Source organism: Rhinichthys klamathensis, unplaced genomic scaffold, assembly GCF_029890125.1.
Source record: "Rhinichthys klamathensis goyatoka isolate OS25496 unplaced genomic scaffold, OSU_Roscu_1.1 h1tg000095l_1, whole genome shotgun sequence".
Lineage (NCBI taxonomy): Eukaryota > Metazoa > Chordata > Actinopteri > Cypriniformes > Leuciscidae > Rhinichthys > Rhinichthys klamathensis.
In genome coordinates, this window is record NW_026606634.1 from 1,707,017 (window position 1) to 1,734,990 (window position 27,974).

The following is a 27,974-nucleotide window of genomic DNA, read 5'->3' on the forward strand; positions in this document are numbered from 1 at the left end:
ACAGGCATGTGCATTTGCCTTAATTACACCTCATGTGAACAAAAACAAAACTGCTCTTATTTCGAGAAAGAAAAAAAGCAGCAACACTGGAAACCAATTAAATGTTTATTTAACTAAAACACTGGAAAATATCCAAAAATCCATTTAAAAATGAATCACAGAAATCACACTGCAAGTGATGCATTCAACTTCCTGTAAACAAAAATTCACAAAAACAATTCAAGATGAGCAAAAGCACTAACAGAAACAAAAAGCTTCCAGGAGAGAGATAAGAAAGAAAAAAAAGAAAATCAGCTCAGCAAGAGACAGGAATGAATCACTATACAGTGAGGAAGCACAGCCGACGTCTCAACTATCACATCTCGTTGACTACACCACAAAAGGACAGTTGCAAAAGTAACTCCAGTTTATAACGCATCGTTACAGCCTCTTCAAACCTCACGCTAAAGCAAAAATATCACAAGAGTATTTAAAGACGTCTCAAAGCAAAGCAAGTCGAATACAAACAATGGCCTGAGCAATGCTTACAAGCACAACAAATGACAAATTCTTATTTGACACGTCTCATGTAGGGGAGAAAAAAACATCTGGTACGCAGTTTTGTTTTCATGCAATGTTGAAAACGGCACGTTAATCAATACCACACCGGGCTCGGCCTTCTCAAGCATCTGGTGAATGTTCATAGGCTGTGCATGATCGATTAAACACTGAGCTGTGCATTAGATATTCCAGTTAGCGAGACGCTAGTCTTGAGAGGCAGACCTAGAGCGGGAACGAGACTTCGATCGAGACGCAGAGCGCTTGCTGGGCGACTCCGACTGACGACGGCTCTCTTTAGGGGACGGTGAACGAGAGGTGGATTTGGCCCGGTCTCCGTTTCCATTCTCCATCGGTGAAGCAGAGCGGCTTCGGGACTTCTTACTGACGGACTTCTCCTTGGAGCGGCTTCTGGAATCTCTCTCTGACTTCGCTTTGGAGCGACTCTTGGAGCGGGATTTGCGCGCGTCAGAACGAGAGCGGGATTTCTGCGTACGCGAGCGGGACCGAGACTTCGACTTCCTGGAGCGGGACTTTGATGGGGATTTGGAGTGAGATTTCCTCCCAGAGCTGGAGCGGGACTTACGGCCGGATCTGGAACGGGAGCGGCGCTTGCTGCGGGACCTTGACCTGTGAACACAGTCAGAAGATTAGACCTGCAACTAACAATTATTGGGATTATAATTAATTAGTTGGCCGATTATTTCTTTGATTAAATGGATTTAAAAGCCCAATTTTCTTATCTTTTTGACAAAACACACTATTCCACATCCTGGCCAAAGATGTCCTTCAAACAAATTTGCCAACTGAATGCTATGAAAACATTGTGAATATATTTATGCTATATGCAAAAGAGCTAATAATAATATTGAATTATAAATACTTTAATGTTGACTTTTAAACCGAAATTTAACGTCCAACAACAGATCTTTCAGCAAAATGAATATTTTTGCGCTGAATATTAATCGTATTCCTCTGTAATGCGTCTGTTTGACGCGCCGGCGCTCAGTGGAGTCGGAAGTCTAACCCAGACTGTAAGGACGAGCCTTCATGCAAAATGGAAAGAGTCCCATGAATTTGTAACACTTACAGGTAAGGATATAACCAGACCTGCAAACTCCTTAGAGTAAAAAAGGTGACGGGGGGGGAGGTTATGGAGGGTGCTTGTAGTGGCAAAACTCGCCGCTCGGTAGTTGCTACAATGTTGTACATGATTGCATACGAGCCAACAACAATGTCTTAACGATGTTGTGGAGCTGCAATATGGCTTCTATATGTTGCAATATGGTTGCTAGGTAGCTTTAAACGGTTGCTAGGGTGTGGTTACAGTTACATGTTGTTCTGGATGAACACTATACTGTATATATAATTATCATAGGATTGGCAAAGGAGAAAAAAGGCAGTAAAATATAAATGAACCATGATGAGCAATACATTTGTTACTGTATTTATTATTCTTTGTTAATAAAAATACAGCTGTTCGTTGTTTGTTCATATTACTTCACAGTGCATTAGGCTAACTAATGTTAACAAATAGAACTTTTAATTGTAATAATCTTTATAAATAAATACTACTAGTAGCCTTAAGAAGTGCAGTTTATGAATAGTTAATATTAACTAGTTTGGTGTTATCGATTTGTTATACACCGATTCAGATCTCTTTTGAAGAGACAGATGTTGGACAGATCAGTTATTTTAACCATTCATAAAAGTAAATCGGTTCAAATGAGTCATTAGTTTGCGAATCGGACGTGCCATTAGCTGACACACACGGCATGCGTTGTGTGATTATCCCAGCAGATAAGGACATCGCACAAGATTTGTCTCAACTCTCAACACAGAAAAGATTTAATCACTGGATAGGTTTTTTGTTTATTGAAAATGTGGTTTATGTCAGCTGAATGTGCGGAACGCTTTTCAGAGAGGATAGGGCAATTTTAGTAGGCTGCAATTCACACCCAGCGGTAATTCAGGAAAAAAATCTCCACGTGAAACTTTGGTCTTTTGATCTTTTACTATCGTGTCAATTCTCAATAGATTTTGATTAATATGCGCGATAGAGGGAGAGCAAGGCAGTTTGAATACAGTGAGAGTGCGCGCGCGACCGGCTCTCTCTCTCACGAGCGCAGCATAACAAAGCGGTAGCTAACGTTAATTGAATCAAGCAAACAACTAGCTGTTGCTTTTGCTCCAAAAAAGCTTGATTTACCTCGAATTTCACATAAGATTCCTTCACGTTATGAGTTTCCATCAGACTCGCGTGGTAGCCAGGTGTCTCATCCAATGGCGATTCTGACGCAAGTGCTAAGATTCCGATTGGCCAAGAGAAAAAGTACTAAGACTCCGATTGGCCCAGAGAAATGTCAATTATAAGAATTATCCAATAATGTTTGGCAATCCTAGCCTGCGTGCAGATTAAGGGCATGTGGATGACTTTCATTATCATCTATTATTGTTTTTATCAATTAGTTGTTGAAGCCCTACAGAAGATAGTTAGAAAAGCAATCAGTCACTTTTTAATCGCGCAAGCAAACTCGCGCCATCTTACCGAGATCTGGAGCGGGAATGGCTTTGTGAACTCCTGCGGCTCCGGCTGCGAGAACGGCGTCTGCTACGAGACCTGGAAAATATTGTTTGATTCAAGAAATCTACAGAAGACATTTTTCAAACGCACAAGTAAATGAGATGAAGCTAAAAACTGAAGGCCTGACCTTGACCTGCTCCCCGAGTAGGAGCGCCGGCGTCTAGGCTTGTCCTCTACCAGACGTATTTTTCTTCCGTTAATATCAGTGCCATCCAACTTGTCAATAGCTCTCTTCATATCAGAGTGGGAGCGAAACTCGATCACGCCCTCATTGGTGCGTTCTTTGTGGGCGTCGGCATAGGTCACCTCTCCAGCTTGACGCATGAAGTCCTACAGGGAAGAACAAACTCATCAATTACTGACACAAAGGTTTTCTAAAGTCCCATAGTGTCAGAATTACAGTAATGACCAGAAATGAGGAAAATTTAAACATAAGGGCTGTCAACTGAATTAAACTGCACATGCTAAATAAAAAGAAAACCCTTGTGGAAAAAGTGTGCTTAATTGTATTGAATGTACTTAATTTTAAACGTATATTTAAAATAAAAATAAAATAAAAAGTACTTGGAGATAATGAAATTAAAAACACTTAAGTGCTCTTAAAGCAAATATACTCATTTTAAAGAGTGCACTTTATAATGTACTCAAGTAAAACTTAATTCGACATTTTAAATCATTGTTTTAATATTTTGTTGTGACTAAAATAAATACACTTATTTTTGACGTGTTGACTTCTAAAGCACATGTGAAATGCTTGATTCTAATTTTAACTGTAGTGGGATTCAATATTACAGTTAAAGGGGTTATATGATGCTTTTTAATGGTTTCCTTTTTCCTTTAGTGTTTAAAGTATTTGTGCAAGAATATGATCTGAAAATTGACAAAACTCAGTCTCCCAAAGGGATTTATTCCACCTAACAGAAGATCGCCTCGATCACAGTCCAGATATTATTTCCTCAAATTATTTCCATGTCATAATATAAAATATTAGCATAATGCCAGCCAAACACAGAAGCAAATAAAGACGAGGCTTTAACAGTTAATTATTATTAACTTTAACAGATTAGGTGACTTAAGGTGTTTGGCCAATCAGAGCACTGAGCTTTTCAGAAGGAGGGGCTTTGTAGGAATGAGAGCATTACTGACAGACTGGGAATAATGGTAATAAGTTAAAGCGTACAGTAGAAAACCTCACTGGTATTTGAACCAGGTACTTGAAAACGGTTCCTAAGAGGATAGCAACATTAAATTATTTAAATTCCAGCAAAGTGCTTACCTTGAGGTCCTGCCAGCTGCAGCGACTGGACAGGTTCTCCACTATCAGACGGTACTCCGTGCGAACCGGAGGTCCATATTTGTCTCTTCCGCTTCGGCTCCTGCTGCTATAACCACTACTGCCTTCAGACAAAAGCCAAAAGACAGCAGACAATCAGAACTGAATTAGACCCAATGCAAAGGGCGCACACAAGGCAACCTCTTCAGACATCAAACTGCATAAAGCATGATGTTGAGGAAAGTCTTCCTACCCCACCCCATTGAATAGTCACACCCAAATAAACGGACCTCAGCACCACATAGTTCTGAAGGGAACGCTTACTGTAGGATTATTAAAAACAAACAAAATAAATCTTGACATCTGACCGCACTGGATTTGTTCAATCAGTCCTTCTGAAAGGGCCAAAGGTCGCATTGCTGGTCTTTACCCAACAGCTCAAGAACAGCAATGCTCTGAACATGAATACCACTCCAGCGACACAAGGGCGGCACAGGTTTTAACGTGAGCCCCAATTTTAAAGACAGCAAACGAGTACATGATACCCTCACAGGGCTCCAGACTAACATTAGAGAGCAGTAGCAGCGGTGCCACTAAGATCTACAGATAGTGACGCCAGGGAGGATTGTAAATCATAAAAGCAATTTAATTAAAAAGTTACTATTGCTTTGCATTACCGAGTCCAGTTACTAGTAATATTACATGTTTATTTCTTGGAAATGATAAAGCACTGAGCCTGAGTTGAGATGCAGATAAAATGAACTTTTAACTACATCCCAAGTTTTATAGGGAAACATTTAAGTGTACCATTGTTGTTCTATAGCATCATACTGAACTGATGACAGCTTCAGTGACTATACAATGAGCGCTCTTTACTTTGTGTAATTCTTCGCAACTTGAATGCGTTTTATTTTTCATGAGACTGACTTTCGCTACTTCAGTACAAAAAGTGTCAAACTTTGAGAAATGCATTTCCTGATTTGATATTTTATAAAAGGGATTCCATTATACCTAAATATAAATTTAAAAGCAAAACGTGTGGGGAAAAATATATATGTATTAGGGAATGGAAATGGCTGATAAGCCAATAAGTGCTCCTCTGCCGACATCTACTGGTTATACTGGTAATTTCATGTCTTTATTTTTAAATAAAAGCATTTGTTTGCCATGTGTTAGTTTTCCTACATCTTGAAACTTTTAGTTTTACAAATGGGGACAATCTTTGATAGATGAACAAAATGTTTTTGGTCACTACATTGAAAATAACATTTAAACTGGATAATGTGTAGAGCTTTGAAGTGCTAGAAAAAGTGTGAAGGACTTGAAAGTCCTTGAATTTCTCTCAAAAGGTTGTACAAACCCTGAAATGAATAATGTAAAAACATTTGACTATTTCTGCCACAATACCATGGTTACAGTTAGATTTACCACATTAAATCCATGGTGAATGTTGGTGATTTGTGGAGTGAAAAGCCTTCTAACTTGTTCATGGCACAATGTCAGCGCTGTTTGATCTGATATCTTTTGGTTTATAACAGAATTCTGCACTGAATTTAAACGTTTCTCACTAGTTCTCTCAGCAATGTTATTAATTTGACTGCGAATTAAAATGCTTTCTCACGAGATCTCCCAGCTAACAGTGCTGCGGGATTGGGATCGGCGCTCGAGTGAACCTGTTCTGAGCTTTCGTTCGACGTCTCTCATATGTAACAGAAATGGCAGATTTTGAGTTGGGCAACGTGGTGGTCGCCGCACCAGTGAGACGTCTATCAAAATGTAGTCGCACCGGCAGGAAAAATGGTCGCAAAATGAAAACATTTGGTCGCAGTCTGGAGCCCTGCCCTCATGAAAACAAACAGAAGTAAAATTACAAAAATGTTTTTAAATAACCAAGACTACTTACATTAGATGCTGACGTTACCTGTCTACTGACAGAACAGCGACAGCAAAAGACACATAGCAAGGGAAGCCCATTGCTCTTTTTAATAAAGAAAGAAAAAAAATAAAAGGAAAAACTAGCGGGTAGCTACATAAATTTGTTTAACCTGACCAATATTTCGTTCAACATAAAAACCAATGGGTTTCCTCACCATCACCCTGGTCTATTGGCAAAAGGCAGCTGTCATCATGGCTTCCGGTTAGGTCAGCCAAGGGTCAAAGGGCAAAGGTCACACACACATTGTAAGGTGAAAGCCAAGGCCAAACGGGACAGGCAGTCATCTTAGCCTCAATGGACTCGGACTCAGCCCGCACCGGACTCTTTTAAATTGAAACATCAAGGACTTTTGTTAATGTTGAATTCAGATGTAAACACAAAATCGCATCGTCACACGTCATACTGTTTACATGCCAGTGAGGCTTCAGGTTGTGGCACAAAACAAAAAAACAACTCATTACTAAATCTATTAGCTAGAATAGATTTAGAGCTGGACCAATACAAAGTGGAAACAGCCCATCATCTGACATGTAAACATCTTTAGTCCCTAACTTTTTAGGATTACTCAAGTTATACTGCACATTCTCATGACCCTTGGCATTTAAAAATGGGCCAAAACTACAAAAGCAAAAGCATCTTTTAAGGGAATCCCCATTTAAAAAAAGTCATATTTCAGAACCATCTGCATTAAACAGAACATAAGATATCCCAGAAGCCTTCGATCTGGACCACAGGAACTGCAGACTTCAGAGAAATGTAGTTAGTCACTGGATGCAGGTGCAAATGCCGTCCACTGGAAATTAAAACGGTTAGGCTATTATTCACCTCCACTTTTTCCTCGTGCCTGAGGGGGAAGATAAAAAAAAGAGAACAGGTTTGTCGAGATGATGAATGAGACTGTACTTACTGCGGCCACCGCCCCCATAACCCCCACCGCCACCGCTACCGCCACCGTAGCCATCTCGGTCTCGCCGCGGTCCTCTCGCGTGCTCCACGATCACACGCTCCCCGCACAGATCTTTACCGTTCAGCTCGTACACGGCATCATCCGCGTCACGGTTGTCTTCAAACTCCACGAACCCATACCTGAAAAAAATGTAAATAACCACACTTGGGTTTAACATAAAATATTGAATATTGATTTTTTTGTGATTTTTTATTAAACATTTTATGTGTGTTACTATTTACAACAAAGCCCAAGATCCACCAACAACCATACGACTAAATAAAAATGACACGAAATTAAAATAAAACTGTAGAGATGGGCGATATATTATCGTTTGCGATATACCGGTAAAATTTTTCCGCCTATGACGGGACCCATTCGCAGCTCACGCGCATGGCGGAAGGCGGACGTGAAGTTTATCGCTAAACGAGTAACTACCTCTACAATCTGGAACTGGTACACAGATAGATTTTCACCCGCCCATCTCGTCGAACACTGCCTGAGCGCTTGAGAGTTTCGCTCTCCGTCAAGTGATCCGTAAAGCCCACTATATCAGTTCATCTCAATGAATACACAGTGTATTTGACGCGCAGTAAACACTAGAGTGAGCCGCACGACTTGCTGTCACTTTGCTGAGAGCGCTTAGTGTTTCTCACACACTCGATGAGAGAGAGAGTCTTAAGGCCTCGTTCACACTGCAGGGGCTTAATGCTCAATTCCAACTTTTTGAAAAAAAATCGATTTTTTTGCAAGGCCTTTCACATTTCCAATTAAATGCGACCTTTTGTGATCTCCTGTGTGAACGTGACATGACCCAGAAATGACCCGCATGCGCAGAAGAGTACTCAACGGTCAACGACGTCACTTGTTGTTTGCGGAAGTAGCTAAACATGGATGTCAGCAGTGGAGCTCGTTTAGTGATATTGAGGTTATTTTCCCAACAGAGCCAGCACATTTACAATCTTCTAGTTTTAAGAAAAAAATTAAAAAGGAGGAGAGCAAGGTTTTTGGCCATGGCGTTTTGTGGAGCAGTGGTAGCAACGTCGGTACAGAGAAACGCGTGGGTGCGGAGTCGCAGCCAGGAGTGGTGGGATACTGATGTGAGTGGCTTCACAAATACAGAATTCATCAGTAACTTTCGGATGTCCAGATCCACTTTCGATTATATTTGTGAGCGTCTTCGATCAACTCTGTCGCGGGAAGAGACACGTCTGCGGCGGCCCATAACAGTGCAGAAACGCGTTGGAGTTGGAGTGTATTGGCTAGCTACAGGTGCGTGCTATTGTTTATCTTCTCATTCCCGCCTACATCAACGCAGAATTATGACGTTTGTCGCATATCAATGACGTGCGGGTCGGATACATGCGACCTGGCCGTTCAGATTGAAGTCTCATTTCAAAAGATCGGATACATATCGGATTTGGACCACATACCCAAGGGGCCTGGGTCGCATTTGAAAAGATCGGATCTGTGTCGTTCAGACTGTCATGAAAAGATCAGATACAGATCGCATAGGGGCAAAAAATTGGGTCGTTTCAGCCTGCAGTGTGAACGTAGCCTTACATACCACGCAGAATTGAAGTGTACATAACGTCTACATGTAAATGTATATTATTTGTTGTATTTTCCTGTAAAAATAATGGAGTTCATTTGGAATTATTCTGCTTTTATGAGCAAGCAGAAACTAATGCGCCAACACAGACGTTATAACAAACCCAGCAGCTCATCAATCCCTAGTGCGGTTTATATTGTTAATAGTATCAGAATTCATTCGTAGTAGTATTAGTATAACTATTCGTTGTTCGTTTTGAATGATTTGAATTATTACTGTGATGTTTTTCAGTAGAGTTGCACTATTTAAACATTATCTGCACTTTTACAGAAGAATATGCAACTTTTCCATTTCTGCAAGGGATGGTGTTTGGATTTTTACTGTTTTTTAAATTATTTTATGTACGGTAATTGGTATTTTATAGGAGCCTATTTGATGAAGGGTACATTTTACTTTGCATGCAGCTATCACTTGTAGCCAAAAACAGTGGTGAATATGGTATTATATTTATATCGTCATTGATATCGTTAGGGCTGCAACTAACGATTATTTTGATAATCGATTAATCGGACGATTATTTATTCGATTAATCGGATAAAAATTTCAATTCGATTTTTTTGTTTATTATGACTAAATAAAACCCGGTTACACTTTATTTTAAGGTGTCCTTGTTACAGTGTAATTATATATTTAAGTACAGAGTAATATTAAGTAACTACATGTACTTACTATAGGAATAGGGTAGGATTAGGTTGAGGGTTAGTTGCATGTAATTATGCAGAATTTACTGTTATTACTACAGTAAGTACATGTAACAAATGTAACAAGGACACCGTAAAATAAAGTGTTACCTAAAACCCTAAATTAGGGTATTTATGTGTAAAAGTGTACTTTAAAAAGTGCAAAAGCCACACATTGAGTTTTACAAATATCAATATTTGCATTGTTTTTAATGATAATTGCTGATGGCAAGTTGAAAACCATGATTAATGTAAAAAAAAAAACATTTATATCCAACATATTGTTTTAACACAATTTTTGTTAAAACAAATTTACAGACATGTTGTTCAGATGTGAAGATATAAACTAAAAACATCTCAAATATATAATTCATTTAATTTTTATTTAAAATTAATTGAATTATAAGGATAATTTGTAAAAATAAATATAGAAAGACTGAAAACAAGCGTGTGAACATATAGCCGCAGTAGATCGCGTTTGAAAAACAATTAAAACTTAATAGTAGACAAATGCTATAAAAAGACAGCGGAATGGAGGTACGCAGCAAGCTAACAGGCTTGATTAAAAAGACAGGAAAAATGATGCATTAGTGCACAAACATTCGCTGAAAACCACCGAGTAGGCTACAGTGACTAAAAAACAATATTTTACTGTTGCTGTTATTAACTGCCTTTATATTTAGTGCTTCGCTTTGTAAAGACTGTTTTAATTTAATATATCTGCGGTAGCACTATTTTAATCCATCACTTATGTTGCGAGCAAACTGATTGCGCAACCTGATGCTCGAGACGCAAAATACAGACATCCCAAGTCTCCCGGAAGTTCTGGGAGTCACCCGCATATTGATATGCTCCCTGATGCTCGCAAATTAGTTCAAACTCCCGGGATTTGAGCGCGCAAGCAAGAGCGCGCATGCGAGACAGAAGAGACTGTGCTCCAAACCGTGTAGCGCGAGCGCGGGGCAGAGCAACGGAGGGAGAGAGACCTTGCGTGTGTGTGCCCAAGGGGGTAATCCATCGACCGGAAGTTGAAGCCGGCCGGGTGCCGCCATGTTGTAGCAGAACTTCACTTGCGTTAGCATTTCCATTGACTCCCATTCATTTTGGCGTCACTTTGACAGCGAATAACTTTACATCTGAGGCGTTTAAAGACTCCATTTGTCCATTATTTATTTCTAAAGAAACACGACAATGTATAAAGGGCTCCATTACCTTCTATGTTACACTATGGCCCCGTAGAAACAGTTTTAGTAAAAATAGGCTAACGATTGCGTCATAACCACTCGACTCTCTGTCGCGCTGTACAGAAATTACCGTACAGACAGGAGGAGAAGCTCGCAGGCAATCGGCGGGACGTCCCGTCAAGGGAGAAGCCCATAGATAATGAGTCCATAAAAGCAACGGAATACTTACTCCTGCTCACTCACGATAAAGGACTCTTTGCTCAAGTTCCCCGTCTCTGCAAGATTAACGTTGGCAATTTTCACGCACAGCTACTAGAAGATTAACGTCTGTCAGACAGGTTGCTCACGTCATCAAGCTTAGTTTGAGTCGGTTTGAGTCTGCGCGTCAGGAACGGAAGTGCTCAAAAATCGCTAAAAATGGGCTTCAACTGTCTCAACTGAGTTCCAATGAGATGGCTCTGTCCATTTCTTATACTGTCTATGTGTGTGCCTCATGAAGCGCGTGTAAGACAGAGAGCATCCTGATTGGCCCGTTTCAAACAATCACCAGTAAACGCTCCCCGTGACGCAAGCAGACCAACTAATCGATAATGACATTCGTTGACAACGATTTTCATAATCGATTATTATCGATTTTATCGATTAGTTGTTGCAGCCCTAGATATCGTTATCGCAATAAATGCCAGAAAATATTGTGATATATTTTTAAGTCCATATCGCCCATCCCTACGCTGAACACTGTTAGAGGAAACTCCAGAGTAGAAGCCTAATAAGCAGAACGTACAAGTAGTCCATTCTTTATTTTTTTATGGAATATTGCAGTATTTTATCAATGATTTATCTGTATTTTTCCTTATATTCTATGGTCAAAATAACTTCCCCTCCCTCTTGCAGCAACATCAATTTTCTTCTCCGATGACACGTTTACTGGCGCGAGGGCGGGGCAACTTGTTACGCATGAGATCCACCAATAAGCAAACAACAACCAAAGCCCCTTTCAGGCTACAACCATCCAATCAGTTCACTCAACGTCACAAAAGGGCAGAAAAGACTAGAAAAATTTCATGTTTCAGGCTCACTTTACGGGGACAATATAGTATTGAGGGTACCATCAATCAATGTCCACAAAAAGGCAATGTTAGGAATCAATGGAAAAATTACTTCACAACAGTATATTAACTATTTAAAAACAAGTGTGAAGAAATGAGTGCAACAATCAGGTTACGGACTGAAGTAAAAATCTCATTAATTTTCTCCATGAGGATATTGATTTTTAACGGTATTATAAACGATAAATTATGGCATATGCTTTTGTTGAAGCTGTCATGAGGCAGCCCATTTTGACAAGTTGTGCTCGGGGCCAGACCTTCTTTATGTGCATTTATAAATACATACACTAAAGTGTGGGAGAACTAATGCGCGCGACACACAAACAACGGCGCGCCGCAGTAACGTTATGAATCCAGGTCATCAAATTCAGCACCATTAAATTTCAGCACTCTAACGTTACATACTAACTTCAGTTGATATTTTCTTACAAGCGATCATTTACTTATTGTGCTTCAGAATCGAGGCACAATGTAAAATCGTATATACTTTAATCATCTGCTGTATAAAAGTGGTTCACGCGCTGTGGACAACAAATGTCCGCCATTTTGAGCACGCGATGAGAGCCGCTGTCAGACGGATTAAATCAACAAGACACCACATTAAGCATTTGAATTGTCACTTAAATTCAATATCGCAAGCATTACGAGGCATTTAATGTCCACAAATGCATTGAAGATGTAAAGTTGGTATCGTTATGAGGCCATTGTTGTCAAGGCCGCGGCGCGCTCCACAACCTTAACTTACCCGTTCTTCAGATCGATCTCCAAAAGCTTCCCGTACCCGCTGAAAAACCTCTGTATATCTTTCTCCCGCACATGATAGCTCAGCCTGCCGACGTACACTCGCGGCATGGTTAATGTTTAGTAAATATCAAACGTACGAAACCCTGTAGCTTTAATCGCTATCGTTCTCTTCGGAATGGCCACCTAGCGGTTATAGCGGTCACGTTACCGACGTCACTTCCGGCGTCTCCTCGCGCATGTTTTTTTGGTTGCGCTAGAGACCATAGACATAAATACATATATTTATTATGTCTATGCTAAAGACTATAGTAACTGTTAATACATGACGAATGTACTACTACACAACCTCAGATTGTTTAGTTTAATAATAAATGATAAATAATTACATTTCTTGTTTACACTTAAAAAGTGTCCACATTCACAACTTGCAGTGTATGAGTTTGTGTCATTTAAGACTTCAAGAGTTGTTAATTAAACAGCAAAGGTAACTTAACCCCATTGTTCATTACACTTCATTAGCAAAGACATGTCTTCAACATTTTGAATAGGGTTAGCCTAAATAGACAATTTAACACAAGGGACAAAAAAGCAAGTTAAAAAAAGTGCTGTTATGCCATATTCTACAGAACCAACTGCAATCTTGAAATTGATTGTGCATTGTAATTATGTTGTATTATTAATGTTTTTTACAGTCTATGGTTGTAATATGACAAATAATACATTTTTAAAAAGTCAGCTTGGCAACCATCATAAGGCATCTCAATAATTCAATACTATTTAAGAGTATATTTTCAATCCTCTATAGTTTACTCGGAGAAACTGCCTTGACTCGTATCACTCCCTCTTGGGCACAAGAAGCTGCGAGAACACCGTCCTGTCTCCACAAACGGCCCTGGACGAAGCCTCTGCTGCCGCCTGATGGGAAATACAGGTGTATTGGACCAATGCATTAACATATTAATAGTGTTTATTATCATCATATACTCATCACTAGCTGTTTCCATGCAAAGTAGCAATTTTAACTTATGCACAAAATTGGAATATCGCGTAAAACATTTGCGAATCAAACAACATGCGTTCAAGAGACCAAAATCGTCACTTCCTAGCACAAAATATCTGTAATAAAATGGAAGTTGCTGCATTCGGGTTATTTTTCCCTCCATCATAAATGAGTTAGTCTCAGAGCGTCTCACGAAACACAATAAACGCTGTCATGTTTGTTCTCTTGCGTTCGGATGCTGGTGTTCGGGAACACAATCCTGTGAGACGCTTCTGGAGGGAATTAAACCAAATCATTCTGATGACAGACTTTGACTCCGGCGTTTTAGAACCTCCAAACCAACATTTGAGATGCTGTGATGTGATTGGTCCGCTGGTTATTCCAGTTATCCAATCACAGCCTCTGCTGAGGCAAAGTCGCATGAGGTTTTTGTTGTGCATCAAGGGATTTATTCAGTAAATGTGTTTCCATCGTAGTTTATGCACGTCTTCTTATAGGATAAAACAATTATACGACCTCAATTGAGTGCATTATTTTGTAGAATTTAAAGTCCCCCTGTAGTCAATAATTGTATTCCTTAAAACTCATCTTTGATCACCAAAATGACATATGTAAAAGTTTTTTTTTTCCTTAGAAAAATGTCTTCATGCCTTAAAATAGCTTGAATGTAACTCGACACCATTGCCTCATTTAGTAAGCGCGGTTCTATGAATATGCAAATTAGCCCCGCCTCCACTCACTCACTCAGCTCAGAGATCCACTGGTTGACGATCACACGTTGATCTGATTGGTTACAAGGTCGTTTGTGACGTCAGAAACACCAGCGATTTCAAACCGTGTTTTTGAGACTGTCTTTGGTTCACTGCAGTTTTAAGCAGAAAATACTCAGCAATGCTGTCGACTTATGAATTTACACATGGTTTGTCTTAAAGCATATTAAAAACACCACATAGACATATAAACAACATTAAAAGCTGGATTTTTACAACAGGGGGACTTAAAAACATATGTTGTCGTTTCTATTCAGCATGTTTTTGTGCGATATCCCAAAACTCACATTAAAAATCTCGGATGGAATCATGCGGTACATTACTAATGAACCACATGAACATGCAAGAATGGATGGAAGCTGCTGACCTGACCATGGGCTTTCGCATTCATAGAGCATCCACTCGTCTGCTCTGAATGTGCTGTGAAACCACATGGCGTGATCCAGAGAGGCGGAAAACTGGGCCCTGTGATTTGGGTACGGTAACAGTGCCGTCCCCAGGAAAGCGTAGTCCGATACATACGCTGCCACACAACAGTGCAGTTTCATGTCACCAGGTCCTAAAACACAACACATACAATATTCAGAAATATTAAACAAGTACAGTCAATATCCAAAATTAACACAACAGTTTTTAACTTACGATAATGACTGTACATTGCTTAATATATATGACTTAAAAAAATAGAACTGATCTGAGTTGAATTTAACAACAATATCTGACTCCTACAGAATGACAACTGACTAATGAATTTCCATAACTTTTTTTTTATTAACCTTTGAAATTATTAGTTAAGGATTTAAAAAAAATTTTTTTACAGAGATTCCAATCGCAATAATGTAACAAATAATATCTTAGAGCACAGTGTCACTAACATGTATATTCACAGTAGGATTTTTCAGGACTTGAAGATTTCTATAAAGATTTTTTACTAAATTCTGTGACTTGTCCAGTCTAAAAAAAACCTTGTGAAAAAGAAGTGTGCTTAACTGTGCAAATTACATCTTAAAAGTATATATATTTTTCAAAAACTCCTTGCAGATTATATTAATATAAAAATTCTTAACACATTTAAAAGTTTTACTTTAAAGTTAATTTTTAATCATGTTTTAATCAACACTTATTTTGATGTGTTGACTAACATACTTTTAATTGATATTACCTTTAATGGTTAATTTACTTAAAATATTCTAAATTGCAGTTTGCAAATATATTTAAATACATGAGATATTTTAGTTTATTATAACTGCTTGTCAGCAGCACACTTTACCACATTTCAAAGACAATAAAAGTAATAATGAAATAACACATATATAGACGTACTTAAGAGGGTCAAAAAAGCACTCAACTAATTGCAATTGCATTAACACTACAATACATTTTCAATTAATTGTAAATAAAAATTAAATTTAATGCCCAAAACATTACATCCAGTTTGCATTTGAGTTTATTCTCTTGAAATATATAATTTCCATAATAAATATTCTTTTTAGAATAAGTATGCTAAAGTGGACCTCTTTTTCACAAGGGAATTTTTCCAGGTTTTTCTTGACTTTTTAAATTATATAAATTAGAAATTAATAAGAGGTTCATAGAGCTGAAAAGAAGAATAATCTTGCAATTTTAATTTTAACCTCAGCTAATTTTATAGCACATTAATTACATTAATCACATACTGTATACTCACCTAAAGGATTATTAGGAACACCTGTTCAATTTCTCATTAATGCAATTATCTAATCCAGTGGTTCCCAAACTGTGGTCCGCGGACCACTAGTGGTCCGTGAGGGTACTGCAGGTGGTCCGTGGAAAGGCAAAATAAAATACAAAATAATATTTTTTTACCTTCATTTTACCAGGAAATTCCCATAAAAAAGTAAAAAGAATAGGCTATGTAGGCCTATATTGATATAAAATTTTAATTAAATTGTCAAGTTATTGTGTGATTACTAAAATAGGCTAGTGGCCTATTTCGGTGGATAGCAACAGGTTCTCTGAAGAGAAAAGAGGCAGAGGCAAATATTTTGACATTATATTAAATATTTGTCTGATTATAATTTCACCAACAATAATTCTGGATTGCCTCCACCAAACAAGTAAATAAGAAATAAGCAAATCAGAACACTGCTCGCCAAAACAGCAGTATGCGCGCAAGTGTGAACCATAGTGTTTCTTGCTGTATCTTTTACTGGGGTCTCCAACACGTCGCTCGCGAGCTACCAGTATCTCGTGGCCTGATTGGAGGTAGCTCGTCAAGGGCTACATATCGTGTCGTTTGCGCTCTCAAGTTCGTTATTTCATGTAGGCGCACGGCAAGCGCGCTCATCTTTCCAGGCGCAGCGAGATGAAAACACCTCAACTTTTCATAATGCCGCAAACGCACCGCCGTTCATGTGACAAGAACAAACCAATCAGCTTCATCCTTTCCGTAAACATTGAAAGCTCAGTCAACATGAACAATGGGGGGGGCACCGGCTGCACCCAAACACTACTGGTGTTTTTCTCTTCTCCGTAAATAAATCTTGTAGCAGAGCTACAGCAAGCGTTTTTCGATGGTGTAAATCTATTAGCTACTAAAACTTCTTTGTCGTTGTGGAGAGCGCAGTGCATGGTTGCATAGCAACGACAGACAGCACGGGAAATCGGACCGAATTTTATTTTTAATAATAAAAGATTGCTAATGTGCATCAATGTAAATGGCAAGTAATTTATCTTTTTTTTTACTCATTCTTTTTATAAATATGATTTAAAGGCTGAAATATGTGAGGTTTATCTTTTTATAAAACCTTTTTTGTGAAAAATTATTTAAAGGCTGAAATATGTGAGGTTTATCTTTTTATAAAACATTTTTTGACAAAACTTTATTTGAATTTCATTTTACTATATGTGCCTATAGGGGTGGCAGGGGTTGGCGGCAATGTAAGTATCTGGATATTTGCCGCGGGGCGAGGTCTTCGATTACCTCTCTCTTTTTTGACCATACATGTTTGCATCCCTGAAATGAACCCGATTATGCCCTCGGGCGCTTGAGTAAATAAATAAATTAAATATGTGGCAGCCGTTGTGTGCAGTAAACGTTCTTTTAACAAGCTGTTGTACTGATGTGATGACCAGTTATAGTTTTAGTGCTAGTAAGCCTATTTAGAGGTGTGGATTAATTCAGGTAGGACTGTGTGTAGACATATTTTATTATGTGTATTATGAGGTGGTCCGCGAAAATTCTTGATTACAAATAGTGGTCAACACACACAAAAAGTTTAAAAAACCCCTGATCTAATCAACCAATCACATGGCAGTTGCTTCAATGCATTTAGGGGTGTGGTCCTGGTCAAGACAATCTCCTGAACTCCAAACTGAGGCTATGTTTACATGAAAACGATCTGAAGAGAAAACGCAAAAGTGGCGTTGCGTTATCACTTTTTATTCTGCGTTTAGACGAGCGTTATGGTTGGGAAATCCGCGTGCATATGGTGACGCAAAAGTGTGTGAAATTCGATGTAGTATGCACTCCAGGCAGCTAGGTGGCAATGTGAAGCACTGCCACACAACAACACCATATCTTAGAATATTTTGTACAACTGTTGAAAAGACTCTTGTACGTTTTTCAGAGCTGCTAGGTCAAATTTAAGGTCCGACGTATGGAAATAATCTGACATGTTGGTTGTTATTTTCCTGTACTGGCGCATGCCTGTGACGTAAACGCGTACGCGACGAGAGCCACCGTGAGCAGATTTGCGTTTTTACCGTTTAGACGGGAACGCGACGGTGGAGCGTTTTTAAGATTTCCACTCTGGAGGGTGGTTTCACTTTTTTGCGTTTTTAAGCCCCAAAACGCCGTTGCCGTGTAAACGAAAGGCACATCCGAAAAAATATTTTTACGCTTTCACCCGGAATCGTTCTCGTGTAAACGGGGTCTGAATGTTAGAATAGGAAAGAAAGGTGATTTAAGCAATTTTGAGTGTGGCATGGTTATTGGTGCCAGACGGGCCGGTCTGAGTATTTCACAATCTGCTCAGTTACTGTGATTTTCACGCGAAACCATTTCTAGGGTTTACAAAGAATGGTGTGAAAAGGGAAAAAACATCCAGTATGCGGCAGTTAGGGGTGGGAGATATTGACAAAAATGAATATCTCAATATTTTTTTCCAATATCTCGATATCGATATTCAGACGATATTTTTGCAATCCTTCAAAGAAATGTGTGCAAACTGGCAAAGAAGGTCCAGTAGGTCTTTTGACTTGCTCCATTTTACCTATCATTGTATAGAATTACTAGTACATAAAGATATGAGACAATTGATTTAAACATGAACCAAGTTACTGTACTAAATATTTATTGTAATACAAGAACAGTGCTTTTTCAGTACAATATATGTACGTATTAAATTTACTTTGTGCTTTGCAAATAGGCAGTTCACAAAATTCACGGTTCGGTTCGATACGATACAGTGATGTACGTTTTCGATACAGCAAAAAGAAAGAAATAACAGATAAATTTCCTATTTATTAAAAGAAAAAATATTTTTAAATAAGTGTGAGGTTTTTTTTTACATCTTGAAACCTTTAGTTTTATAAATGGGGGTCATATTTGAAGGATGAACAAATAATGTTTTGGTCATCATCACATTAAAAATAACTTTTAAAGCTCCAGTCCGTAACTTTTCCTCTTTGTCGCCATCTCTCTGTTCGAAATCTGTAACTGCAGTGATTCGCGGAATTATTATCTTTACGTGGGTTGTAAATCGGCATGAAACAGCGCGGATGAACACAGTGCTTTGAGGCGAGTGCTGCTGTCAGTCACCGCGCTGTGTGGATACTGTCATACAGAATCACAAATTTACTTTTTGAAAGTTTGACCAACATAAGAATTTTCATAAGAAAATGTCTTCTGAACAAGTAAGTAACATCCATTTTTGTTCTGACCAACTAAGGGGGAAAAAGCATTCGACATGATAAGCTTCGTTAGATTTAATCAACGCGATTTACAGCAACCGTGCAAATTATAGCCTACTTTGTTCTCAAATTCATGTTAACAACATCAGCATTGCGTGACTAATGTTAAATTTAATGTGTTTTATGGTTACCTGTGTAGTTCAGAATTCATATTCTCCATAATAGCAAAACGAGAAAGGCACAACAAAGGAAACTCCATAACTGTGTGAATTAAGAAAACGTACTGTTACACGATTGAACTATTGAAATGTCTTACTTGTTCAGCAGAAAAAAGCCGTCTCTTCTTCCGTTTTGAACCCCTTCAAAACACGGAGTTCACGCACTTTTCAAAAGCCCTGCCGATGTTAAATCCTTGTGTTCGCATGAGACGGTTTCTTTCCTTTCTCTAGCCACCTTAAATCCGAAGTACGAAGTCTTTTGGGTTTTATAACTGCTGAATCTCCAGTTGACACTGATGATTGTTGTCTGGATCTTTCTGGATGCCATAAGTTTAATAATGAAAAGTGCTGCGAGAAAAGCCTATACATCTAAACATCTCGTCACGCGCAGTATATCCGAAGGAGCCGAAACTCCTTCTTTATGTGTACGGGTGTGACGTAATTACGCAAAGACATGCTCGAATTTCCCGCGGAAACCCACCAGTACCACTGGAATTAAAATCATTATTACAAGCTAACCGTTTTGAATCTAGCTATGGCAAGCAGATAGTTTTGACCACTGGCAGAATAAGTTTTTTTAAATATAATTATTTTGGATTATTTTTAACTTAAAAAAGTTACGGACTGGAGCTTTAAATATGATAATATTTGAGTTTTGAAGTGCTGGAAAAAGATGTGTGATGTAGGCCTACCTGAAAGCATTTGACTATTTCTGCCAAACTTCCATGGTTACAGTTAGTGTTACTATATTAAATCCATGGTGAATGTTGCTGATCTGTGAACGTAAATTTGCCTATAACTAGTTCATTCATGGCAAAATGTTTCTCCTGGTTTCCACGTTTGATCCGTTAATAACAGAGAAATGTGCATGCTTCTCACTAGATCTCGCAGTGATGTTATTAGTAACGTTACTTCAGTGGCGAATTCTAATGTTTTCTCTGGATCTCTTAGCGCTGTGTATAACAGTGTCGCTTCATCACGATTCGGCGCCCCTGTTCGGCGCGCGCTGCACTGACATTGATGGTCCGAACTGAAACGGTCCGTGAAGCACAAAATAATAGCAGTTTCGTTCCCCTTTTATTACGTTTGCCATTTGATGTTGTGCAATGTCATGGTGGTCGCGCCAACGCGGATTTTGGTCGGCAGGAAAAAATGGTCCAACGAATCGTTCGGTTTGTATGCGTACCGAACCGAAAGCCTCGTACCGAACGGTTCAATACGAATACGTGTACCGTTACACCCCTATTTGCAAACAGTACTTCTATTAGACTAACAACAATGTGACTACCTATTTACTAGAAGTTAAAAGAAGCCCTGTTCGGAGGCTATTACGGTGGATCTCTTGGGAAAATGTATTCCATCTTTTGGAATTTTTAAAAACTTTTTTACTTCAGACTTCAGTTTTCTGCAAACACCGCATATTTTGCCTTTTCTATCAGCTATTTTATTAATCGTACATCGGCTTTATTCTTTACGTTTTTGGATTGTTGCTTCAACCTAGAAACGTCATAGCACACAGGTAAGAACTTAGTTGTATTGCAAATTAGTAGCAGCTTACTCTCGTGCAATTGAGGAACGATCGTAATTTTGTAAAAACACATAAAATAGAGTCAAACAAACCCATACAGTATTAAAATCGCAACATATAATAGTTTAGAAGGTTATAGTGTGTGTTATTTGTTTTGTCTTTAACTTCCTTCAGCTCTTTTCATGTTTGGGGGGGAGGGGATGGGGGTCGGATTGTAAAAATTATGAAATATTCGATATCCCAATTTTGCATATCGTCCAGACAACAATTTGGATATTATCGTCTAAATGATATATCGCCCACGTCTAGCGGCAGTCCTGTGGGAGAAAATGCCTTGTTGATGCTAGAGGTCAGAGGAGAATGGGCCGACTGATTCAAGCTGATAGAAGAGCAACTTTGACTGAAATAACCACTCGTTACAACCGAGGTATGCAGCAAAGCATTTGTGAAGCCACAACACACACAACCTTGAGGCGGTGGGCTACAACAGCAGAAGATCCCACCGGGTACCACTCATCTCCACTACAAATAGGAAAAAGAGGCTACAATTTGCAAGAGCTCATCAAAATTGGACAGTTGAAGACTGGAAAAATGTTGCCTGGTCTGAGGCCATCCTTAAAAATATTTTGGTTTGCAGTAACAGCAAAAAAAAAAAAAAAAAAGGGTCGGTAGGTAGGTCTATATATTTTTTTTTCAAGATTCAATGTAAAAAAAAAAGGATAATTTTGGTCATGGTGATTAGGTCGGTATGAATTTAAACAAATTTGCATATCGTGACGTCACTGACTGGGTCTTCAACCCCCATGCCTTCGGGCGCACCATTGCGAACCTCATTCTGATACAGGTTATAGACCACAAACAATTTGAAATCTTTGTAAAAAAAAAAAAAACATATTTATTGCATTAATTCCAGCTGCATTCATTTGGAAAAAAATAGGCAGAATCAAAAGAAAAAAAGGAGCCACTAGATTTCAATGAAAGTGGATTTTCAGAGGGAAACAAATAAATTAAAATGACTAATCTCACCAGCGCCGCGCCGACCAATAAAACAGCGCGTTTGGCACCATTCGTTTACATTTGACCCATACTGTTACAAGCCCCCTTTCTGGTCTAGGGGCAGGAAAGGAGGGTAACAAAAAGTTGCAGGGAGAGAGTGAGAGATTTGACCCATAAACATCTGCTATTATTAACGGAAATCAGTGTGGTCAAATAGCTAGGCGCATTGTAGGAAACTATAGGCCGATTAAGTAGTCCTGACATATTATGGAATGGTCGATTTTCTTTTGTGCAATTTAATACATTTCGGTATGGGATGTGCTGTTTTATTGGTCAGCGCGGCGCTGGTGAGATTAATTCGCGCCGCTCTGACCATTGGCTGGCGCAAGCAAACACTTCTCCTGCGCTGTCGAGTCTGTCGCGCTCGCGCGTCTCGGTCCATTGAGCCACGCAGATTACAAGTCAGCGCAGCGCGAACTCTGTAACACACCGCGCCGTTTCGTCCCCCTTTCGGTGTGTTTGGCTTCCCACACTTATGTGTGTTTGTTTGTCAGAGCCTGCAGTTGCTGTGTGACGCGCGTTCGCGGTGGGCATGTCATGACGAGCTGGACGGGCTCCGCGAAAAGGCCGTTAACATCGATTCCCTATTTGACCATTAAGAATTTCGAATAATGAGCGACTAAATGTAGGCTCATACAGACGTATTTCACAAGCAGCCGCGCCGCAGCCATCATCACCGAGCGCGAACCATTGACAGTGAATGAAACGAAGCGAACGCACAGGCCATAGTGTGACATGCGTAAACCAATGGTGTAAACATAATCATAATAGATGACGCCACAGGTTTTTATTTAAAAGAAAGAACGTAGCCTACGCAATTTATATTCACAATACTTACTATAATAAATGTATATTATTTTATTGCATTTGTATTAGTTGTTTAAAGAGTAAAAAAAAAATCGGTCGGTCTTAATGCAAGTTTACAACCGGCAAGTCGGTCGGACTAAAAGGGGAAAAAAATAAACAATTGGGTCGGTCCTAATTTGACAGGGTCGGTCGGGTTACGGCAAACAAGAATATTTTTAAGCATGGCCTGATGAGTCTCGATTTCTGTTGAGACATTCAGATGGTAGAGTCAGAATTTGGCGTAAACAGAATGAGAACATGGATCCATCATGCCTTGTTACCACTGTGCAGGCTGGTGGTGGTGGTGTAATGGTGTTGGGGATGTTTTCTTGGCACACTTTAGGCCCCTTAGTGCCAATTGGGCATTGTTTAAATGCCACGGCCTACCTGAGCATTGTTTCTGACCATGTCCATCCCTTTATGGCCACCATGTACCCATCCTCTGATGGCTACTTCCAGCAGGGTAATGCACCATGTCACAAAGCTCGAATCATTTCAAATTGGTTTCTTGAACATGACAATGAGTTCACTGTACTAAAATGGCCCCCACAGTCACCAGATCTCAACCCAATAGAGCATCTTTGGGATGTGGTGGAACGGGAGCTTCGTGCCCTGGATGTGCATCCCACAAATCTCCATCAACTGGAAGATGCTATCCTATCAATATGGGCCAACATTTCTAAAGAATGCTTTCAGCACCTTGTTGAATCAATGCCACGTAGAATTAAGGCAGTTCTGAAGGCGAAAGGGGGTCAACGACACTATTAGTATGGTGTTCCTAATAATCCTTTAGGTGAGTGTATATGTACACTGTCAGAAATAATGTGCAAAAACAGCTTGGACAATTTTGTACCTTATCTACCTCTAAAAGGTGCCTTCTAGTCCCTTATTATGTTCTACTATGTGTTTATGTTTAAATAAAACACACAGATGTCCTTTTAAGGGTCCTGTCACAGTGACAAGCTGTTGTAAAGGTAACATATTTGCAATTTTTTGCATCAATATTTTTAATATTTTGGAATTGCATCATTATATGTCGTTTTAACTATAAAGAAGTGGTGAGATGACATGCTTATTTTACCTATATGTCCTCTCGCTCGCACCCAGAATAACTTCTTTGGTTCCATGGCAACATGTCTATAGAAATCAGGTGGGTTGACTGGCTTGATCTCTATAGGAACTTCATCAGCAAGTATTTTATTTAGGCCCTGTCGCGTATTATCAGCCAGGTTTGGATCACTGTAAACAAAAAGAAAGTCAGGGTGTGAAATTAACACCCGCCAACCCGCCAAATGCGGGTAAAAACCAGCTGTGGCGGGTAACACTGTCAAATCACGAGCCAATTTGGTGTGTTACTTGTTATCCTTAATCACTTTGCTGGGGAAGTTCGTGTAATCCAAATCTGGACAGATTTAGTGCAAATACTCGACTCGTGAGTCATCATGATATATGAAATACAGCGTATTGCACAGAATCTGTGCATATCTGGCTTACGTGAACATGCCAGTCATATGCAACAAATAACGGCACGCTTGATCATTTACATTGAAGCAAAAGCGAAGATTAAAAAGCATTTGGTTAACAGAAAAAACATTGTTATTTTCCAACATCCTACATGTTTCATGTTATTTGTATTGTATTGATCTGTTCATTTTTCTCCAGCTGTCACTAGTGATTGTCGTTTGAACCTTTCTGGATCCGCCATCAAATTAATACGTTTAATTATATCAAGTGCTGTGAGAAAAGGCTATAAATCTCCACCTCCAGCATCCTCACACTCATAGCCTACTAGCCGAGACTCTTCTTTATGTGTACAGATGTGATGTAATGACTCAATATAGCTTATACTAGCCGAGACTCTTCTTTATGTGTACAGATGTGATGTAATGACTCAATATAGCTTATACTAGCCGAGACTCTTCTTTATGCGTACAGATGTGAGTAATGACTCAATATAGCTTATACTAGCCGAGGCTCTTCTTTATGTGTACAGATGTGACGTAATGACTCAATATAGCTTATACTAGCCGAGACTCTTCTTTATGTGTACAGATGTGACGTAATGACTCAATATAGCTTATACTAGCCGAGACTCTTCTTCATGTGTACAGATGTGACGTAATGACTCAATATAGCTTATACTAGCCGAGACTCTTCTTTATGTGTACAGATGTGACGTAATAACTCAATATAGCTTATACTAGCCGAGACTCTTCTTTATGTGTACAGATGTGACGTAATAACTCAATATAGCTTATACTAGCCGAGACTCTTCTTTATGTGTACAGATGTGACGTAATGACTCAATATAGCTTATACTAGCCGAGACTCTTCTTTATGTGTACAGATGTGACGTAATGACTCAATATAGCTTATACTAGCCGAGACTCTTCTTTATGTGTACAGATGTGACGTAATAACTCAATATAGCTTATACTAGCCGAGACTCTTCTTTATGTGTACAGATGTGACGTAATAACTCAATATAGCTTATACTAGCCGAGACTCTTCTTTATGTGTACAGATGTGACGTAATAACTCAATATAGCTTATACTAGCCGAGACTCTTCTTTATGTGTACAGATGTGATGTAATGACTCAATATAGCCTATACTAGCCGAGACTCTTCTTTATGTGTACAGATGTGACGTAATGACTCAATATAGCTTATACTAGCCGAGACTCTTCTTTATGTGTACAGATGTGACGTAATAACTCAATATAGCTTATACTAGCCGAGTCTCTTCTTTATGTGTACAGATGTGACGTAATGACTCAATATAGCTTATACTAGCCGAGTCTCTTCTTTATGTGTACAGATGTGATGTAATGACTCAATATAGCTTATACTAGCCGAGACTCTTCTTCATGTGTACAGATGTGACGTAATGACTCAATATAGCTTATACTAGCCGAGACTCTTCTTTATGTGTACAGATGTGACGTAATAACTCAATATAGCTTATACTAGCCGAGACTCTTCTTTATGTGTACAGATGTGACGTAATAACTCAATATAGCTTATACTAGCCGAGACTCTTCTTTATGTGTACAGATGTGATGTAATGACTCAATATAGCCTATACTAGCCGAGACTCTTCTTTATGTGTACAGATGTGACGTAATGACTCAATATAGCTTATACTAGCCGAGACTCTTCTTTATGTGTACAGATGTGACGTAATGACTCAATATAGCTTATACTAGCCGAGACTCTTCTTTATGTGTACAGATGTGACGTAATGACGCAAAGACATGCTCGAATCTCCCGCGTAAATCCACCAGTACCACTGGAGTTAAAAACATTATTACAAGCTTACTGTTTTTAATCGAGCTAAGGCAAGCAGAGAGTTTTGAACACTGGCTGGTTATGTACTTGCTCAAAAATTTATTTTGGATAATTTTTAACCCTAAAAAGTTACGGACTGCAGCTTTTATCGAGTTTATTTTAAAATTTTTGGCTAGTAGAAGTTCTCAATGGCCGGTAACTTTAAAATTTAGTAGCCAAATTGGCCGGTGGGTGAAAAAGTTCATTTCAAACTCTGCATACAATATATGACTTATAATAATAATTCGCAATGGGAAACACATAGTTTTGTGCTGAGACCTGAGGTAGCGCTGAATGAGTTCCTCGACGGTGAGCAGTGTGTGCGGTGGAGGGACGGTGGGCATGATGAACTGATGCTCCAGTGGACTCGGCTGCTGCATGTGAAACGACGCCTGACAGATCAGTATGGGCTGACCGTGCTGAACGGCTTTCACCGATCGCACACAGAAACTGCGGCCATCCCGAGTCCTTTCCACCTGGTACAGCACAGGTACCTTCGGGTCCCCTGAACACACAATTGTTGAGAAATAAAGGGAAAACCAAACTTTCCATGTGTGATTAGATAACATCTGAGTGTACCTGCTCTCACAAAGTAGCAGTGCAGTGAATGAGCATAGAGATGTTCACTGACTGAATTGGCTGCGGCTACAAGAGCCTGTCCAACAATCTGGCCACCGAAAAGGCGTTTAGTGCGAGGAACCCAGTGATGTGTCCCTCTGTAAGAAGAAAAACATGGTACCATGGTACCCTTTGTTAGTTTAGAAGCCCAGCTAACAAAAATATATTTTAGGAACATTTTCATAAAGCTCCTATTGAAGGGTTAGTTCACCCTTGAATATGAAAATGAAAATTATCCCATAATTTACTCACCATCAAGTAATTCTAGGTGTATGTGACTTTCTTCTTTTAGCCAAACACAATGTCTGAGTTATATTAGAAACTATCCTTGCTCTTCCCAGCTTTATAAGTTATAAATATGGACATTTTTCTAACAAAAATGCACAAGTTCGCTTCAGAAGGCCTTTATTAACCCACTGGAGCCATATGGATTACTTTTATGATGGATGAATGCGCTTTTTTGGGCTTCAAAATCTAAGGTACCATTCACTCCCATTATAAATCTTGGAAGAGCTGAGATATTTTTTAACAATGCAGATTGTGTTTTGCTGAAAGAAGAAAAGTCATAAACACCTAGGATGGCTTAAGGATGAGGAAATTACCTCATGGAATTATTTTATTTTTGGGGGACTAACGTTAACCCCTTAAAACGTTATTTCTGAATTTTCGCTGAAAGTTCAAAACATTCCAGTTTCTATGCACGTTCTGAAACAAATTGTTACATTTATAAAACGTCAGAAGAACGTCCAACTAAAACGTTCCAGAAATAAACGTTCCAGAAATAAAGTTTTTGTGCTGACGTTTTGAGAGCATTATTAAAGATCAGTTAACTCACTGGAAGTATGTTACTGTTGCTAAGTAAATCTAATAGACTCAATATTTTGAAAAATACATTTGTTTACCTGTACAGGTCGGTGTCGAGCTTTTCTAAATTCAAAACACTTGTAACCAGAACACTTCTGAGATCAGCTTTACCTGAATTAGACATATGGTTTACTACAATGTCATCTCGAGATTCACTACCGCGTTCAGCCATATTTACTGTATCTGTGTGGAGGACTGACCTTCTGAATCGATTCAAAAGCTTTACAACGATTCATTTGCGTCATCAG

General features: G+C 39.1%; 2 protein-coding genes across 2 annotated transcripts; both read right to left on the reverse strand.

Annotated features, from left to right (window-relative positions):
* Positions 1-92: 92 nt before the first annotated feature.
* srsf6b (serine and arginine rich splicing factor 6b) lies at positions 93-12,789 on the reverse strand. The gene is made up of 6 exons (XM_056252523.1): positions 12,607-12,789; positions 7,238-7,416; positions 4,398-4,519; positions 3,249-3,451; positions 3,086-3,157; positions 93-1,167 (listed from the first exon to the last, which is right to left on the reverse strand). Exons 1-6 carry the CDS (start codon positions 12,711-12,713, stop codon positions 744-746), a joined length of 1,107 nt encoding a protein of 368 aa, XP_056108498.1. The 5' UTR covers positions 12,714-12,789; the 3' UTR covers positions 93-743.
* A 518-nt stretch (positions 12,790-13,307) lies between these two features.
* On the reverse strand, positions 13,308-27,916 carry acot8 (acyl-CoA thioesterase 8). The gene is made up of 6 exons (XM_056252524.1): positions 27,765-27,916; positions 26,824-26,960; positions 26,524-26,749; positions 23,998-24,155; positions 14,743-14,934; positions 13,308-13,520 (listed from the first exon to the last, which is right to left on the reverse strand). Exons 1-6 carry the CDS (start codon positions 27,896-27,898, stop codon positions 13,405-13,407), a joined length of 963 nt encoding a protein of 320 aa, XP_056108499.1. The 5' UTR covers positions 27,899-27,916; the 3' UTR covers positions 13,308-13,404.
* Positions 27,917-27,974: the final 58 nt, after the last annotated feature.